Genomic DNA, 18663 nt, shown 5'->3' with positions numbered 1-18663 from the left:
ATGTAACCGAATACATTAAACATAATACAAGTACAAAATTCAGAGCAAAAAATCATGGCGAGGAACATGATACATAGCTTGATTTGGGCCAATGAAACATTTTGTCTAATCATTATAATATGAAATTGTTCTCAAAGCATTAGCGTAGGTCTCGCCATGACAAATATATACCATACCAAAAGCACTGCGATCAAGATGTTCTACAATCGAATATGTACACTTCAGATGAATATTTGATTTATAACATGTTGTATTTGGTAGAGTTTGGAAGACATTCTGCATTAAAGCAGAATTTCACGTGCGGTTGTATGAAGTTGATTTGAGATACGTACGAGTTGAATCGTCGTCATGTTATAGTTTACGACATATAAAATAAGTGGCCACGATTTGTACCACAGCTGTCAAGGTTTTTTGTAAGTAAGCTATAATTACAACTAAATACCTGTAGTAAATCGTTGTGGGCTTTCTTTAGATGTCGTTACGTAAACTTGAAATTTTCCCGAAATCTGATAGAACTTTTTTCTTTTTCTTTTTTTTTGTGAGTCAATGGTTAATCTATCGAAATAATTTTCTGGGAACATTTTTGAAAAAAAAAGTTACAGTTTATTTGTTTACATAAACTGAAAGAAACGCCTATATTTTTGTACTATTTTTGTTTTGCAGTTTCTTTTGCGTAAAAATAGAGAAAGTGTCATAAAAGAACGTAATGCCAAGTTGCCAACTCGGTTGTGACTATTTTGTAAACGTTGTAATGTATTGAACGTACGTAGATGGCGCCCTATAGGAGCAGACATTTTACGTAAACTTAGGTAGGTAGTAGTCGTAGTAGTCTTAATTCATTTTGTTAGAGGGCCCTTCATACCCAGAAGTCCAAGCAAAGCAAACAAGATGGCGGAATACGGCGAAGAGGCGAGTTGCAACCACACGATTTTGCCCGGACATGTAAGTAATTTGCCTTATTAACTTATTTTCACGGGACAAATACGAAATATAGCATCTATCGACTGCGTCTTTATTATTTCCAATAATATGCCTTGGGATTGCACGGGGTCACGATAGCGGCGATGACAATAAAATTATCAACTAATTAATTTTGTTGTTGTCCATTTTTAAATCGCTTGTAGAAATAGTGCGGTCAAGTCTCGCGTCAAAAATTCGCTAGTGTCACAATGTGAAAACGTTGTGTTTGTATTGTTCTTAGCTTGTAAATCATGTATTTTGGGGAAAATCGGTTGATGCACACATGTTCAACTTTAGTCTTCGACCACAATCTAGTTTTACACATTCACTATATTTGGAAATGTCTGGGGATTCGGGTCATTTTGGGTCCGGGAAAAGTCTTGGGCTCCGTCTGTCAGTGTACACTGCAGCTTCGGTTTACATGCTGGACCCTAACGCCGCGGTCGACCCTATTGGTAAAATGGTTAAAAATAGAGAGACTGTGTATTTCGGTACGCCGACCCGTACAAGATCCACAGGCGCTCGGAACGTTTCCTGGATAATAAAAAATGACCTAAAGTGGGATCGGCATAGTTATAGTCAGTCGCCGGTAAATTTCCCTACTACACTGTAACCTCAATATAATGAACACCGTTATAATGAATTTCCTGATATAATGAACACATAGTGTGTCTCCCGCTCACAACAAACCCAATGTAATATGTGCTTCATTATAGTGAACATTTCACTATAACAAACTAATTGTATGTCCCCCAAAGAGTTCGTTATAACGAGGCTACAGTGTACTCATATAATAACACAAGGTAGGAAAGCGTTGACACCATGGCATCGAAACTTCCCGAAAATAACACGATTTTCCAAATTATATTTCGATCCGCTTCACAAAACTCAAGCATGATATCGGTTGAAACTATCGATCGACTTACATTACCTTTATTCGAACTAAAACGGGTTAAATCCTGTGAAAATCGAAACACCAGAGCAATATGAATCAACCCGTCTACGCGGATATTTTGAAACAGAGGCTCGTGCATGCGCAGCTCCAAACATGCGCAGTTCCATATACATATACGCGCGTACTGCGCCGTCTCACAATTTGAATATCTAGGCCCAGTACATATTCACAGATGATACCGATGTACCTGTTGATGCCAAGAAATAAAGATGTCTGATACAAATTCATTCGCAGCAACTTGGTAAGCATGTCATCAATAATATCAAACACATTGCATTTGTTCATCAGTGTGTAACGTGCAGATAGACACACATAGAGACACGCATGTATGTCATTCACTGCGTTCTTTTATTCCAAGTTCATACTATGGTTAAGATAACATAAAACAAAAACAAAACAAAACAAAAAAAGAAACCCTGACTAGAACAACTTTAAATTGAGTGAGATACAGTGCTCTCCTCAGCTTCAGGTTGCCATTCACACAGCTCGAGCTCAGAAAATCATGAAATGGTTTTCAAACTTCTAGAGACTGATAAAGATTGAAACTGGGTGAAATTGCAGACAGCAAACGAAAAGTGTTTGCAAACAGAAGTTTACAAGATGGAGTCTGTCATGTCACATGACCTCGGCAAAAGAAGTGTTTTCTCAAAATTACAAAATACATTGAAATAATACATTACATATCCTCTACAGAAATTAATAATAAAAATAAAGAATTTACAATACATCTCAAAGGTAGAAATATGAATATTTAAAGAAAATATAAATAACACTCAAGGATGAACAGCGCCCTCACACACTCAAGAAGGGTAAACAGCACTCTCACACACTTCCCTGCTTGAAGGTTGGTGCCCTCAACAACCAAACAATGAATAGAAATTACAGAACAGAAGTTTTGTAATAATCAAAAAGATTCATGATGACATCATGACCAGTTAACAACTAAACCAACATGAACTGGATCCACAAAGACGCGCTAAGAATACGACGCGCATCAAATAGAACAAATACAGTGGCTCCAAATGCAGGTTGCGTTACGCTGTTGTGAAAGGGTCATTATCATATTAACACTTAAACATGTTCATTGAACACAAAGAAGAAATTACAAAGTACAAAGTTCAAATAGCAAATAACCCAATACAAATTACATTTGCGTTACATTACTGTGAAAGTTAAACATGGTTTATCCCAGATAACATCTGCATCATCAGCATATTGGACTGGGCCAAATTAGCATGGCTTTGAACCATATTTGCTAACATTTTAGGATCATATTTTACACACACAGAAGTTTCTTCGATGACTGATTTTGGTAAATTATGTGGGTTGGAATGTTGTCCAGCTGTAACACGAGTTGATCTTCGAGGTTCACTTATTACGTTTTCTGAACTAGTCAACTTTTCCGCTGATCTATCATGAGGAGTTTTATTAGCAATGGTTTCTGTTTTAAGGCAAATACTTGGTTGCTCAACCACTTTATCAGAAGGTATCAGAGGCTTTGTAGGTATGCTTGGATTAGACCTTTCATTGTTATCCACATTAACTTCAGCAGAAGGAGGAATAGTACGCAATTCACACCTGGTCTCACTATCAATACGAAAGTCACACTCTTCATCTTCAGAGTCACTGTCAGATATTTTTTCAGACTTAACATCTTCTTCTGTGGCACTGCCAACTTCCATGTCTTTGACAAGACTTCTGGAATCTAGCAGCTCAGTTCGATGTACAGTCTTGCGCGGTAGCCCACCAGTGACAGGTTCCACTACATAAGTATTTCCACCAGTGTCAAGTCTTTCAATGACCATATATGGTTCAGGATTCCATTTATCTTGGATCTTATTGCGCCCTATCACTCTATTCTTTAAGAACACACGAGCACCAAGCTCCAAATCAGTTTTGTCAGCTTTACTATCATTCCTGACTCTTCTTCTTAGAGCTTCTTTCTCAGTCTTCCGTGAGGCCATTTCAAATGCATCTGTTAATCTTCTGTGATGATCGGCTATCCATCCATCTACCGAGCAATCATCCTTGCACACATCAATGCCAAGTAGATGATCGACAGGAAGTACAGGTTCTCTGCCAAAAAACAAATAGTGAGGAGAGTAGCCAGTAGATGAGTGTGGAGTACAGTTGTATGCATACACTAGCTCAGGTAAGTGCTCAGACCACTTTGACTTCTTCTTCGGAGGGAGTGTGCGCAATCGATCATGGAGAGTGCGATTAAATCGCTCACACTGTCCGTTGCCCTCTGGATGGTATGGAGTTGTGCGACTCTTTGTGATATTGTAGATGTTACAAAGTTCTCGAATAATTTTGCTTTCAAAATTACGGCCTTGATCGCTATGAATTCTACGAGGTACTCCAAATCGAACAAACCAGTCACGAACTAAGACACGAGCTACTGTTGTCGCTTTCTGATCTCTGGTTGGTATTGCTTGAGTGAACTTGGTGAACACATCTGTGAGCACAAGAACATTCTCAACACCATTCGAGCTGGGTTCTAGTACAGTGTAGTCCATAGCAAGTATCTCCAATGGCTTTGAAGCAGTCAGGGATCCCATGGTGGGATGGAGCCTCTTCCCTGCTTTGGCCAAAGTACAACGTTGACATCTATTACAGTACTCGGCAATCTCTCCAACCATTCCTGGCCAGTAACATCTTTCTCTCACCAATGCTGTTGTCTTCTCAGCTGCCTGATGCCCAACCTGATCATGCACTGCATTCAACACTTGGTTCTTGATCTGTTCTGGGAGCACTAGTTGTTTCACTTCTCTACCAGTGTCATGGACAATTCGATACAGCACACCTTCATCTTCCATGATCCGTTTCCAACACCGGAGCAACTTACGTGCTTGTTTGGTTTCCCTCATTAGCTGACGCTTAGTAGGAGGGTGCCTAGTTTTCCAGTAGAACCAAAGTCTGCTGATATTTTCATCTAGCATCTGCATACGTGATAAGTCGGTCTTAGAGATAGACGGCAAAGTAGAAATTGTCTTTGGCTCTGTGTTTTGAGTTCTAACGCGAACTTCTCTAAGCAACACTTCAGTAGACATCCTTTCAGAACATGCACGAATGGAGTCTTCAAGAACAGTGGAAACAGGAGTATCAAGAGCGTTTTCAGCAAAATGTTCACTTCTGATTTCCTCCAATGTAACAGATAAACAATCATCCCCATGACTAGTTTTTCTACTAAGAGCATCTGCATTTCCATTGCTCTTGCCGGACCTATATTTTACTGTGAAATTGAACTGTGCAAGGTCAGCTGCCCATCTAGTTTCGGTGGCACCTAGTTTCGCTGTTGTCAGGAAATAGCTTAATGGATTGTTATCAGTATAGACTACAAATTCAGCTCCAATAAGAAGATCTCTGTATTTTTCAGTGATTGTCCACTTTAATGCAAGCAACTCTAATTTCATACTGGAGTAGTTCTGCATATTGCGTTCATTAGGTTTTAAACTTCTACTAGAATACCCAAGTACAACAGTTTTATCACCTTGTTTCTGTGACAAAACAGCGCCCAACCCTAAAAAACTAGCATCAGTTTCTAAGATAAAGGGCTGTTTGAAATTAGGATAGCCCAAGACTGGAGGGGATGTCAGTGCATTTTTCAGTGCCATAAATGATTCTTCACAAGACTGGTTCCAACATTCATTGACATCACATGACCACCCATTATTGGTAGTAACTCTTTTCTTCCTCCCTTTCTTTGACTTCCCTATGACATCATCAGGCTTCTTTAGTAAGCTGTGGAGTGGGGCAGCCACTTTAGCATATTCTGGAATAAACCTCCTGTAATACCCAGACAATCCAAGAAACCCACGTAGTTCACATTCTGATTTTGGCCGAGGCCACTCTTGAACTGCACGCACTTTCTCCGGATCTGGGGAAACACCATTACCAGACACCACATGACCCAGATAGCGTACTTTAGTGTGAAATAAATGACACTTTTCAGGCTTTACCTTGAGATTGAGCTTAGTCAAACGAGAAAGTACTATATCGAGTCTCGATAGAGTTTCTTCAAAAGTAGAACCAAAAACTAAAATGTCATCAAGATACACAAGAAGAGTCTGAAAATTGATATCACCAAATACTTTGTCCATCAACCTCATAAAGGTGGCAGGAGCATTACATAGACCAAATGGCATTTTGGTATACTCAAAAAGACCTCCTGTACCTGTACGGAATGCAGTCTTCTCAATGTCCTCCTCAGCAACCGGAAGTTGATTAAAACCATGTGCCAAATCCAGGCTACAGAAATATTTGGCGCCTCCAAGTACTTCTAAAGCTTCCTCTATCCTAGGTAAAGGATATGCATCTTTGTGAGTCTTCATATTCAAGGAGCGATAATCCACGCATAACCTCAGCTTACCATCCTTCTTTTTTACTAAAACTATTGGTGATGCATAAGGGCTAGACGACTCTCTAATAACACCTCTCTCTAAAGATTTCTGTAAGTACTCCCTCACCTCATCCCAGTGATGTGGTGGGACTCTACGATGTGGTACTTTAACAGGCTTATCATCAGTGGTAATTATTCGATGCTGTACTAAATCACAAAATCCAATATCATCCTCATCCTTACTAAATGTGTTCTGATATTTATCAATCAGCATATTTAACTTGTTCTTCTGGACTTGACTAACATCACCAACATTCATTCTTGAGATAAGGTCTTGTACTTCAGGAGCTGTGACATCACTGCCTGGTGCTTCTGTCACTTGTACTTCATTTACATTCACAGCATGAAACCTAATAGTTGGCTCTAAAGAAACAGACTTAGCCACTCCCACTGGGGTGCGAGGGGTTAAATAAACATCACGATCACTGAAATTTGCAATTTGCATAGGCACCCTACCAGTATCAGTCACAGTCACATATGTTGCACCAATGGCCACTCCACTCTGCAACTCTGCAACATGAACTTCATTTCGCTCCAACAACACATTGTATGTCTGTCCAATGGGAGCAGGTCTGAGAGATCCATCAATTACACGTATAGAACGAGCAGGAATCAATACAGGTTTCTTCCCAGCAATTCTCACAGGTCTGTTCTCCACTGAAATTGCAAACACTTCTTCATTGTTTACAAACGTTGGCTTGTAAGCTTCTAGTATATAAAGAAAGTTAATCTCATTCACACTAAGCCCAGTTTGTATTTTCTCTCTAAAGTTATCACCATACTGCCCTACCAATTCATTTCTTATATCCCTAAAAACATTGGACCCTATAACACCAGGTACTCTTTTCTTTCGTGACTCAACAGGAGTATTGGTTGGGTCACGCACAACTAAGAAACCCAAATTATTAAATGTATGATTACAAATAGTAATAGACAGCTCCACATAACCAAGGTAGGGTATATCAAGGCCCTGAGAACCAGTTAACTTAATAAATGATGCAACATCTATTAACTCTGCTTTAACAAGATATTCTCTAAAAAACTGCTCCGTTACTGTTGAGACCTGGGCACCGGTGTCAAGTACACACACACCATCTGTACCTCCCAACTTTAGAACAGCTTCTGGACAATCTCCCACCACGCTATGTATAAATGAGCCTCCATCAATCCTAGTCTCACCTACCACACGGCTCTCTGCAGCAGGCTGGTTTAGTTTAAATCTTGGGGTTTAGGCTTTGGTTTGGACTTTCTCTTAGGGCAGTCTCGGTTTAGATGATCTGGTGAGTTACATGTCCAACATCGAGGTTTATTGTCAGTTGACACAGGTGAACGATTCTCAGGTTTCACAAATTTCTGTACCATTGATGTGAGGGTATCAACTTGTTTTGAAAGCATAGACACCTGTTGAGCCAGTGCTGCAACTTCTCCATCACTTTTAGATTGGTCGCTTAATACCTCACGAACAGCAGCTTCACGTTTTGCTTTCAAAGATTTGCCCCTTTGACCCATCAATTTGATAACCTGGTCACGAGCATCGAAAAAACTAAGTTCTGGCTGATCTGCATTCAGTCTTCGTAACTCCATTCGCAAACTGTCATCTCGAACAGCTTCAGCTAAACGACTTTTTAACTGACTTTCTCTACCTGGTTTGAATGACGAATCTAGTTGTACGATTCTGTCATACAAACAAACTAACTGCAAGGAACATGCAATGATGTCTTCTCCATCAGACTGTGTATACGCAAAGAACTGTTGCTGTAGCTGGGGTAAACTATCACCGTCACCAAACACTCTTATAAGTATTGCAAATATCTTACTTGGATCACTTTTGACGGCATCTCCACGACCAAGTATCTCACGTCTGGCCTTACCAACAAGATGTTCAATGAGAAATGCAGCCTGTTCACTCACATCTAGTCTTCTGGAGGATATAACTGCTTGGGCATCTTCAATCCAGTCCTCTACTGACAGATCACTGGCTTTTTCAGGCTTGTCATGAAACCTGTCAAGTTTCCTACTCGGAGACATGTACACCACCTTTCCCATACCAGTACTAGAGTCTGCACTGACCTTAGATGTCTCTCGTTCCAAAGCAATCAGACGCTTTACCTCCATACTAGATGCTTCAGCATCTGCCCATGCTGCAGCCACTTCCTCATCTTTTTGTGTAACAGCCAACTCCAATGCTTTAATTCTCTGCAACATCCCTTGGACATCAGCCTCAGTAGCAGCTTGCTCTGTATCAGACATGATAGTAGGATATACAGCAAAAAGAAATTGTGAACCAGCAGTACACAAATAGCATTAAACTAAAATAATCTACACTCAAGTACTAAATACATACAGTGTGACCTTAATAACAGATTATCACACAGTAAGGGATCCTATACTACTACATTCACACAATAACAGCTTCAAGTAAAATTTTACAGTGCACAACGTGTAAAAACATACACTGCAGCGATCTACTAAAAACAAACACTGTGAAAATTCTGTGAAATACACAAGTACAAAATAAACATTCAAACAATTATTGTCAAACAAACTTCAATAAAAGAGTCTATTTGAAAGAGTTCACACAAACTTGTCTTTTCATCCTTGATGATGTGTCATCAGCCCAGGTTGAACATCAGTGTCTTCTATGAGAACACAGTAGCACAGTTCAGGTGAAATGTAGCACACCACCCAGGAAACACACTTTCAACTTGGCCTTAATTCTCTCTTCAAGTCAGGGTTTAAACCATGTAGAAGTCGCACTTGGATCCTGCCGACTACGCCAAAATGTAACGTGCAGATAGACACACATAGAGACACGCATGTATGTCATTCACTGCGTTCTTTTATTCCAAGTTCATACTATGGTTAAGATAACATAAAACAAAAACAAAACAAAACAAAAAAAGAAACCCTGACTAGAACAACTTTAAATTGAGTGAGATACAGTGCTCTCCTCAGCTTCAGGTTGCCATTCACACAGCTCGAGCTCAGAAAATCATGAAATGGTTTTCAAACTTCTAGAGACTGATAAAGATTGAAACTGGGTGAAATTGCAGACAGCAAACGAAAAGTGTTTGCAAACAGAAGTTTACAAGATGGAGTCTGTCATGTCACATGACCTCGGCAAAAGAAGTGTTTTCTCAAAATTACAAAATACATTGAAATAATACATTACATATCCTCTACAGAAATTAATAATAAAAATAAAGAATTTACAATACATCTCAAAGGTAGAAATATGAATATTTAAAGAAAATATAAATAACACTCAAGGATGAACAGCGCCCTCACACACTCAAGAAGGGTAAACAGCACTCTCACAAGTGTTCATAATCTTTATTTGTGTTTCAGTTTTACTCTGATGAGACAAAATAAAAAAAAAAGAAATTGGAAATTGGAAATACAAGTAACTTATTATAATATAAAATCAAAAATCAAAATAAAATTAAACAAGCACGCTTCAATATAAAATGTTTGCTTATAACATATTACATAATACATTTCTTGAGAACACTGGTTCATTTGGAAAATTATAAACTAATTATAAAAATTACAAAAGAAATATCCATGAATCGTCAATAATGCAGCATGTAGAAGTGAATATCACAAAGGCAATACATACTAACATTTGCAGAAAATAATTTCAGGAAGTTAGCCTACTGTGAACAAAAAATAAAGTTATACAGGCATTAACTTTTATATTTTCTGCTGAAGATAAATTTTGTGAGAAAAAACATTACAAAGGCCAATTTCTACAAATTCAAGATTCAAAACAATAATAAGCAGTACAGTACACTTATTTTTTTTATTTCATCTTCTATTCACAATCAATTATATTTTATAAAGCCATACTTGTACATTTTTCTTCACCCTTTTTTCCATCTTTTATTCTATTAAAGAAATAATTTCTAAATTTTGATACAACTTTAAAAACAGGTACATCGGTATCATCTGTGAATATGTACTGGGCCTAGATATTCAAATTGTGAGACGGCGCAGTACGCGCGTATATGTATATGGAACTGCGCATGTTTGGAGCTGCGCATGCACGAGCCTCTGTTTCAAAATATCCGCGTAGACGGGTTGATTCATATTGCTCTGGTGTTTTGATTTTCACAGGATTTAACCCGTTTTAGTTCGAATAAAGGTAATGTAAGTCGATCGATAGTTTCAACCGATATCATGCTTGAGTTTTGTGAAGCGGATCGAAATATAATTTGGAAAATCGTGTTATTTTCGGGAAGTTTCGATGCCATGGTGTCAACGCTTTCCTACCTTGTGTTATTATATGAGTAGTAGGGAAATTTACCGGCGACTGACTATAACTATGCCGATCCCACTTTAGGTCATTTTTTATTATCCAGGAAACGTTCCGAGCGCCTGTGACAAGATCAGGGTGTAAATCTCATTACAGCTCCCTGGCTAGATTTAACAAGGCCGAACATAAATAATAAAAAAGAAACATGGTGACAAAAAAATGATGGAATCTCCATATTTTGCACTAACTTTTTACAAAACGATAATAGGTTTGAAATTTGGACTGTTACAAGCATTTTAATTATGAACATTAGCAAAATTCTTTCTGAGTGAATGGTTATGCAAATTAGCCTTTAATTCCACTTGTGTTTTTCAGTTTGCCAGGGACGTTCAAATCTAAATAGCTCTCACAGTTGTTGTTTATTTCAAGTGAAACTTTCACACTATGTTTGTCATTTGTTTATTAACAAAATGGTGTCCAGGCTTATAGATAACATGTTTTGTTTTCATATTACAAAGTTGTCAAGCAGGATGTTTGGCATTGTCAAGTTGCTCCAATACATTTACATATATGTCTCAGAAAGTGACAGGCATTGTCAAGTTGTATAATAGTAATACTAATAATTTGACACAACCTCTTTGATATTAAAGACCCATTACTGAAAACAGAATGCAGACATTGATTATAAAAATCTTTTCAATCCCAGCTACACTACAAGAAAGCTAAATATTTAGTGAAAACCCAAATTTCAACAAATTTGATAGTTGGAATGTTGTAGTTGCTATTGTATCATCTATTTCACAGCTGGACAGTCTACTACAGTGTTGCTATATGCATACTCATTAAATGAGCATGAAAACGACACTTCTGTAAACTGTAAAAAAAAAAAAAAAAAATTACCAATAAGAGGTTTTCTCTAACAATTGATTCAAAATTTTCTATATTTACTACAATAAAGGTAAAATATCAGACTTAAAATGGATGCTATGCAGGGACACTTTCATAGATGCTTGTTGTTTTAGGGGACTATGGATTTCATGCCTGTCTTCTGATAGCTGTGAACTAAAATGTGTGACTGTCATACATTCAATCATGCCCTAAGATTCACTGCTATTGACATTTTTTCATTTTTTTTCCTAGTACAGATTTTAATTGTATCTTCCATTATCACATTACGTGATCAATAAGTTAATAAACAATGTTCATGTCGTCTTGGTATCCTCTTGGTTGCATTGTTCTCAGCACTAATGTACCGGTAGTTGTTTGTTAAAGGGGAACTAAATAGAGCCTATTTTGGTGTTTGTATTTATCAAGTTATGTATATTGATAATAAATTTGAAAAAAAAATTTAAAAAAAATGATTATCTTCAGAGTTATGATGATTTAAATATGAGAAACCATAAACCTGCGAAGGACTTCCGTTTGCGCCATCTTTCCATAAAAAAACGCCCTCATGAGGTATAAACATGTAAGGTAACAAAGCATGATGACGAAATAGTATCTGATTAAATATAAGCAACTTAGGGAGCCATAGCTGGCTGGACTGGTGAATTGACTTCTAGTCTAGGTTGTTTCGATTTTTACGTTAATGTTATTTACAAGCGTATCAACATACAAACATTATGGATGTGCGATTGATCGAGACAGGCATTTTGTTTTGTTTTTTGTCTGTCTAATAAATGCTGTTTCCAGTACTGCACTGTGCGGCGTGCAAATTATTCAAAGTCTGGATGCTGGAGTATGCTATCTTGAGTTCGTAGGGTGGTGGTGGAAACATTTTCGTCCATGTATTCACGGGGCTGCACTGGCAAATCATGGGACAAGTGTCACAGGAACACCAAGCAGATTGTTCACAGACTTCCGTGTAATTTGAAATAAAACTTTCATCCGAACAAGGGGCATCGTCGACGATATACTCTCATCACTCACACTGGACTGATCTGAATCGTCACAGTATACCGTACTTCCCTGATCATAAGCCCGGAGGCATAAACACGTAAAGGAAAAGTAAGGGATGAGCTTGTACTCGAGGACCAACTCAGAAAAAAATGATTTTGTTTTGGGGTTAAACACTGTAACCATCTTGCAAACAACGAAAAATTATCCCAAAAAAATATTCGTTCACCACGCCGGGCTCGGGAAAATAATACTTATTTTTGAAAAAAAAATGCGTTATTGATTTGAACGATACTTACAATGAAGAAACAAACATGTTCATAAAAAACACACACATTTTATTACAATACGATTTACATACCGTCTGAATTTACGGTGAAATAATGGGTGGGTCTGTGAGGAAACGGTGGACGAAGGCATTTATCATTATCTTCGTTTTGGTATGTTTTCGAACGTACGCAAACTCTCGACGCAAAACAATTTTCCACCATAAGGTTTTTCAGCACGATTTGACCTGGAACAACTTCCTTTGACATAACAGGTCATGTCTTTCATTAACCAATCAAAATGATGTGTCGTAATGATGAAATTTTCCGATTATTGACAATGATTTTTTTAGCGCAATGCGGAAGTGAATTACCGCAATGTTAAAATGCGATCTGTAGCACTGATTGCAACGAAAAAACGATGATTTTTTTCCCTAAAAACTGGCGATTCCCAATTTCCGAAATATAAACGACGGTTAATAGTAACCGTGGGTAAACTGAGTGTGGAGGAAGAATTTAAACACCTTTCTCGGTCGCCAACATGTCTCATCGTTCAAACCCTAGGCCTTTCATGATAGTCTCAAAGTAAACCATGCCCAAAAACCAGGTACACGCCTTGACGATCACATTTTTGGCTTTTCGAAGGCTACTACTCAAAGAAATATGGATTACTCCAGAATTGCAACATCGATGATCATCCTGAGTAAATGACAGAATAGAAACGATGCGAATCACGTTGTGTATGTTCGCCATGCACTCTGAACTTGAAATTAATGCGAGTTTTCTCATAAAACTAAAAGCATGAACCAAACTAACATGCCAATCATGATTATTATGAAATGAAACACACCTTTTACACGCATATTTTAAAGAATATCGTCGACGCCCAGTAAAAACACTCTGGGCTTATAATCGTGAATGCCCTCAACTCGATAAATACCAAGTAAAAACATAGGGATGGGCTTCATACTCGGGAGGGGCTTACGATCGGGGAAGTACGGTACTTTAACGCAATTGGGCTTTCACTCTCAGAATACTGTGGTTCAAACGCATAAGGCTCTAACCCAAGTTTTAAAAAGCACATTGTGCATATAAAAGTTGAGTTTATACTAATAGTACACAATGCTTGGCAGCATGAACGGCTATGTACAATGGCGTATACGAATGCGATCAGATACTAAAACGTCATAGCTTTGAAAAGTACCCGGATGTTAATACGTTCGTTCGTTAATTATTCCCCTCCATGAATGGCCTCCATGGTAAGCACTTCAAATGCCTATCCAAGCTACAGTTATAATTAAAACAAAATTAAACCACTGCAATATTATTTCGAATACAGTTTAGAATATACACAACTATAAATTAAGGCCGCATTTAGGTTCGCTTTAAGGTTGCATCCTAAAATAAACTGCAGTCTACAGTACTTACGTACATGTACCGGTACTTATTATACATCTGTCACGGTAACACCATAAGTTACAGCGTGCCGCAATTTTGCTGTATTTTACTAGGTATTTTCATCCTAACATATAAATATGGAATTATTACATGCGTAAGCGTCCTCTAATAATAAAAACAAACATGGTTACCCCTAGGGTTTGACCGGACTCGTTCGCTGATTCTGTTTTAAACTTTTTGGATTTCGGCATTTCCTTGGGAGGAAAAGGTGTATAATGATAAGGTTATTCGAAAATACCTCAATGTATGCACAAAGACAAAATGCTGTTGCATCGACGCCCGTCGGTCGATACTACCGCTCTACTGTATCGACATAATAACCTCATATTATACCAAGAATACCGTATTTCTTTGGATCTTTGGCGAAAACGGATGCCATGATAACCATGAAATAAAACCACTGCTTTTAAATTTTGGACAAATCAATAATAAACATTATATTTGTTGTTGCATGGCCACAATTTATGCAAAAGTTTTTCACATGGTTGTTTATAGTGCTATGAGGATATAATGCAAGATGTACATTGGCCTGAATTGGGTGAATGCAGGTACATGATGACATACATGTATGTATGATAACAGTATGTCAACAACTGTTTCTTTGAGTTACCCTCACTGATTTGAATGAAAACTGTACTCCAAATCTTTTTGTGTGTTATACGTGGAAAAGATTCAATGAGAACATGTAATCTATAAATGATGAGAATTCACTTTTTAGGAGGGAGTGTCACACATTTTCCTGGAAGGGCACGTGCACATGGAACTACAGTTTTGCAAGATGGCTATCAAATTTTTTGATTTGCAAAAACCTTGGCACGTACACTTGGAACGAACAGTTTGGGTGTGTACGTGATTTGGGCCACATCATTATAAATGCATAATGTGATGTATTAATGCTCGCAATCAATGTGGTAATTCACATAATAAACTATTTATTTGAAACAAAAACAAATAAACCTGTGCTCCCAGTGGAAATGGAACTAATCCACTGTCACAAGGCGGGTGGGTGAAAACTCCGGAATTCAAAAAATAAACTTGTATTCAGTAGTTCTACGACTAGGCAGGCTTCCAGCTGTAAACAAATCGTTAAAAATGGGTCTTTGTATCCCAGAAACAAGAGACCATGTCATTTCATAGTTTTTCAGTGGACGAAAGCTGGCAGAAATCGCACAGCATTGAAATATTTTTCAGTGGTTCAAAGTAAATTTTAAAAGGAAGACATAACAAGTCCATGTTGCTGTTGAGCCGGTAGAATGTAATCCTCCCCTGACGGTATTTTGTTGGTCGAAATCGTAGAATTAATGTTATTTTTTCATTGGCAGGCGTATAGAAATATATGCTCTCTTCATTTTTACCGCTATACGAATTCTTGAATATAGAGTTGCACCACGGCATTAGGGTCCAGCCTGTACAGCGATGCTATCAAGTTTATGGACCAAAGTACCACAGAACCATGACTATACCAAACATAGCATGCCTCCATTTTTTATATTTCACTATTAACCTAGTTTACCGGTTACTGAATCGTGGCTACCGGTAATAATTTCTTAAATGGTGAAACCAAATGCGTACTGAGTAATTGCTCTAAACGATCACATTCTGAAAGTTTCAGCTGTACAGAGAGTTTAGACTGGGCATACTATTTATAGCATGGGGTTGGAAGATGCAATTACATATGAATATGCCAAAGTAATTAATAACTGTTGACTTGGATGAAATTTATGTACATTTTGTCTCACTTTTGTTTGATAAATATGAACTTTGAAGTGATATATTCAGTAAGCCCAATGTGAAGGGAGGGATGAACTACAAAAAATGGGACACCCTAAGTTGTTCAGATTAACGTCTCAGTTGGCGACGCCTATGTATTTTCGTTGCTTAGGTGTCGGTTGCTGTTTTGTTAATTAGGTAGCAAATTTGATAGCTATCCTGCGAAACTGCTGTACCAGTAATCAAACATTCACAATTGTATCAAGTAATGTCCAAATTTTCTGTGATAATTTAAACTTTTTGTCTTTGAGTTTAACTCAAAATAGACAGTGTTACTTCTACATGCAATTCTTTTTTTTCATGATATTTCAAATTTGTATTCAAATATACATAATTCAGTTGATTTTCAAGACAAAATCGCACATTTTCTGGTGGAACAGACTGTTCAAGAATTCTTTTCTTCCATTATCTGTTTTTTGCATTCCATGTACATGTAAGATGTACTGTGGTTATTCATTCATATCAGAATGTCTCCATACCCTTTTCTATACATAACAAGTACACTATGGCAAATTTTATGGCCATTTAATATTTGAATAATATACTGCAATTCTGGCACAAAGAGTGTTTGGTTTATTGAACTTCACTGGACACCAAAAGCAATTATATTGTTGCTCTTAAACTTTGCCTTGTTGCCCTCTGAACAAAAAAAAAATATTTGGCTTTATACTGTTATACCCCAAAGCAATTTTATCAAATTTTACTACCTTTCAACTCTGATGTTCAAGTTTGCAGCAAACCAGCACATGTCTCTTTGCACTGAAAGATTTCACTTAGTGTTTCTCTTCAGAACACTGTTAATGTTAGTTTTAAATGTAATCTTGGTGGTACATGTACATGGAGTAGAAAATATGTAAACAATTTTAGATTAATAGTTGTATCACTATGACACCGATGAAATCACTAGTGACCACACCTTTCTTATCTGATTGAGGTTATTACATATGTAACAAGTTTGACAGTGATAGATGATTTTAGTCATGTTGGATGTGGGTTGGGGGTTGATTCTTTATCGCATATTGGTCACATTTGTAGAGCAAATAAAACATATCCATTCCCACTTAAGGATTGCCATTTGATTTCTGGGAATGAAAAAGTGTTGAGTTAAAAAAAAAAATCCCCTATTATAAATTGTATGAAGTCTGTTGTGATTAGAAATCAGTATGACACACTTTTATCCCAAAGGCACAAGTGTCTTTAATGTTGCTGTTGAGGGGGCTTTCGTAAGTTTAAAATCAACAATGATGTTACCATAGTTTATTTTAGAGATTATAAACAATGATAATTACATAAGAAAATAAAACCAGTTTTACAAAACATTTTTAACAGAGTTACATTTTCCATATGTTTATTAATACAACTATGTATTGATCACCTTGCTTCAGTGCCCTGAAGTAACAAGAATTGTGGAAATCACAGAAAAAACTATGTGTTCCTCACTAGAAACTAATCTACAAGGGGGATTACCTAAAATCAGGGATCTCTCCATGTTGGCTGAAACGTTTCTAATGAGTTTCATTTAACTTTTTACATTTGACATTGCAACAATAATTTATTTGTTTCTGTTTCTAGTCTGCACACTTGCATTTTATGATTGTTACATTTTTTTCAAACTCAAACTCTTCTAAATTGTAATACATAATATATTGATATAGCTCATTAATATTCATGAGGGACCAGCACTTCCATTGGGCTGGCGAGATCCCTGCCTAAAATGATCATTGATGATTATATTATATTATGATTGTCATTTGCCAGCTCTGGAATACCAAGTTTAACACAATAGTGAGATTACATACCATACTCATAACTGTAGTGATGTCATTGATGATGTCATTGTTATGGGTCATGCACCCAGGGCTATTAAATCTGAACAATATAATCATGGATATTTTGCCAATGAATTAACAGTGTGTTATGAGAAAGCTGCCACTAGAGGGTGCAATCATGCCTGGATGAATAATGTATTTGCTCTAGAATTGCATCTCCAATAGAATACTTGAAGCAAAGTTTCATATGGGAGATGTAATTTAAATAGACCATTCATTTATGTACATTGTATATGTATGTAATCAGATGTGTTTTCACAAACAGTTTGAATAAAAATTTTCATTAGCAATGATTGATTGTCATTTCAAACTCTTGTGTCTGTTTAAAACTTGCCTTAAGTACCAAAGAAGACTTCTCATTAAGTGGAGTTTATAATGAATCTATCAATTTTTGTCTTCTATTTTAGGTTTTTTTCTGACTGTATTTTTCCCTTCCACATCTATGCTCCCTTGTATCATTCTGTCCCATTGCTTTTTTACTGGTACATGTACTTTATCCGTGTCTTTACACCAACCTACAGCACTTGTTTGTCTACTTCCCCATGAAGTACTAGCTTGTACCAGAGCTGGATCTGTGCTTGCTTGTACCAGAGCTGGATCTGTGCTTGCTTGTACCAGAGCTGGATCTGTGCTTGCTTGTACCAGAGCTGGATCTGTGCTTGCTTGTACCAGAGCTGGATCTGTGCTTGCTTGTACCAGAGCTGGATCTGTGCTTGCTTGTACCAAAGTACCTTGTTCTGGATTTGAAGTCAGACAACTTTGTACCTCACCTGCAGCTGTACTACATGTACCAGTACATATAGCTTGATCCCTTGTCATACTGGCAACTGCTGGGCCATGACTAATGACTCGAAATTTTGGTGCTGGTATTT

The 18663-nt window shown here is 37.3% G+C and overlaps 2 protein-coding genes across 3 annotated transcripts in view; one reads left to right on the top strand and one right to left on the bottom strand.

Moving 5' to 3' along the window:
• Nucleotides 1–872: 872 nt before the first annotated feature.
• The window catches only part of LOC100373420 (palmitoyltransferase ZDHHC17-like), a 43529-nt gene continuing 25738 nt past the window's right edge, over nt 873–18663 (top strand). Inside the window, exon 1 of one of the 2 annotated variants that reach the window (XM_085500571.1) lies at nt 873–942. In XM_085500571.1, coding sequence (XP_085356697.1) covers nt 889–942 — 54 coding nt within the window. In that variant the 5' untranslated portion in view covers nt 873–888. The remainder of the gene's footprint in view (nt 943–18663) is intronic. The other variant, XM_085500574.1, reaches the window with a different exon arrangement.
• Nucleotides 7390–8567, bottom strand: LOC146750829 (uncharacterized). The gene has a single exon (XM_085502834.1). It carries the CDS (start codon nt 8565–8567, stop codon nt 7527–7529), a length of 1041 nt encoding a protein of 346 aa, XP_085358960.1. The 3' UTR covers nt 7390–7526.

This window comes from Saccoglossus kowalevskii, chromosome 1 (genome assembly GCF_978046115.1).
Source record: "Saccoglossus kowalevskii chromosome 1, keSacKowa6.1, whole genome shotgun sequence".
Taxonomy (NCBI): Eukaryota; Metazoa; Hemichordata; class Enteropneusta; family Harrimaniidae; genus Saccoglossus; species Saccoglossus kowalevskii.
The sequence above is the reverse complement of the archived record's forward strand: the minus strand, read 5'-3'. Positions and strand labels throughout refer to the sequence as shown.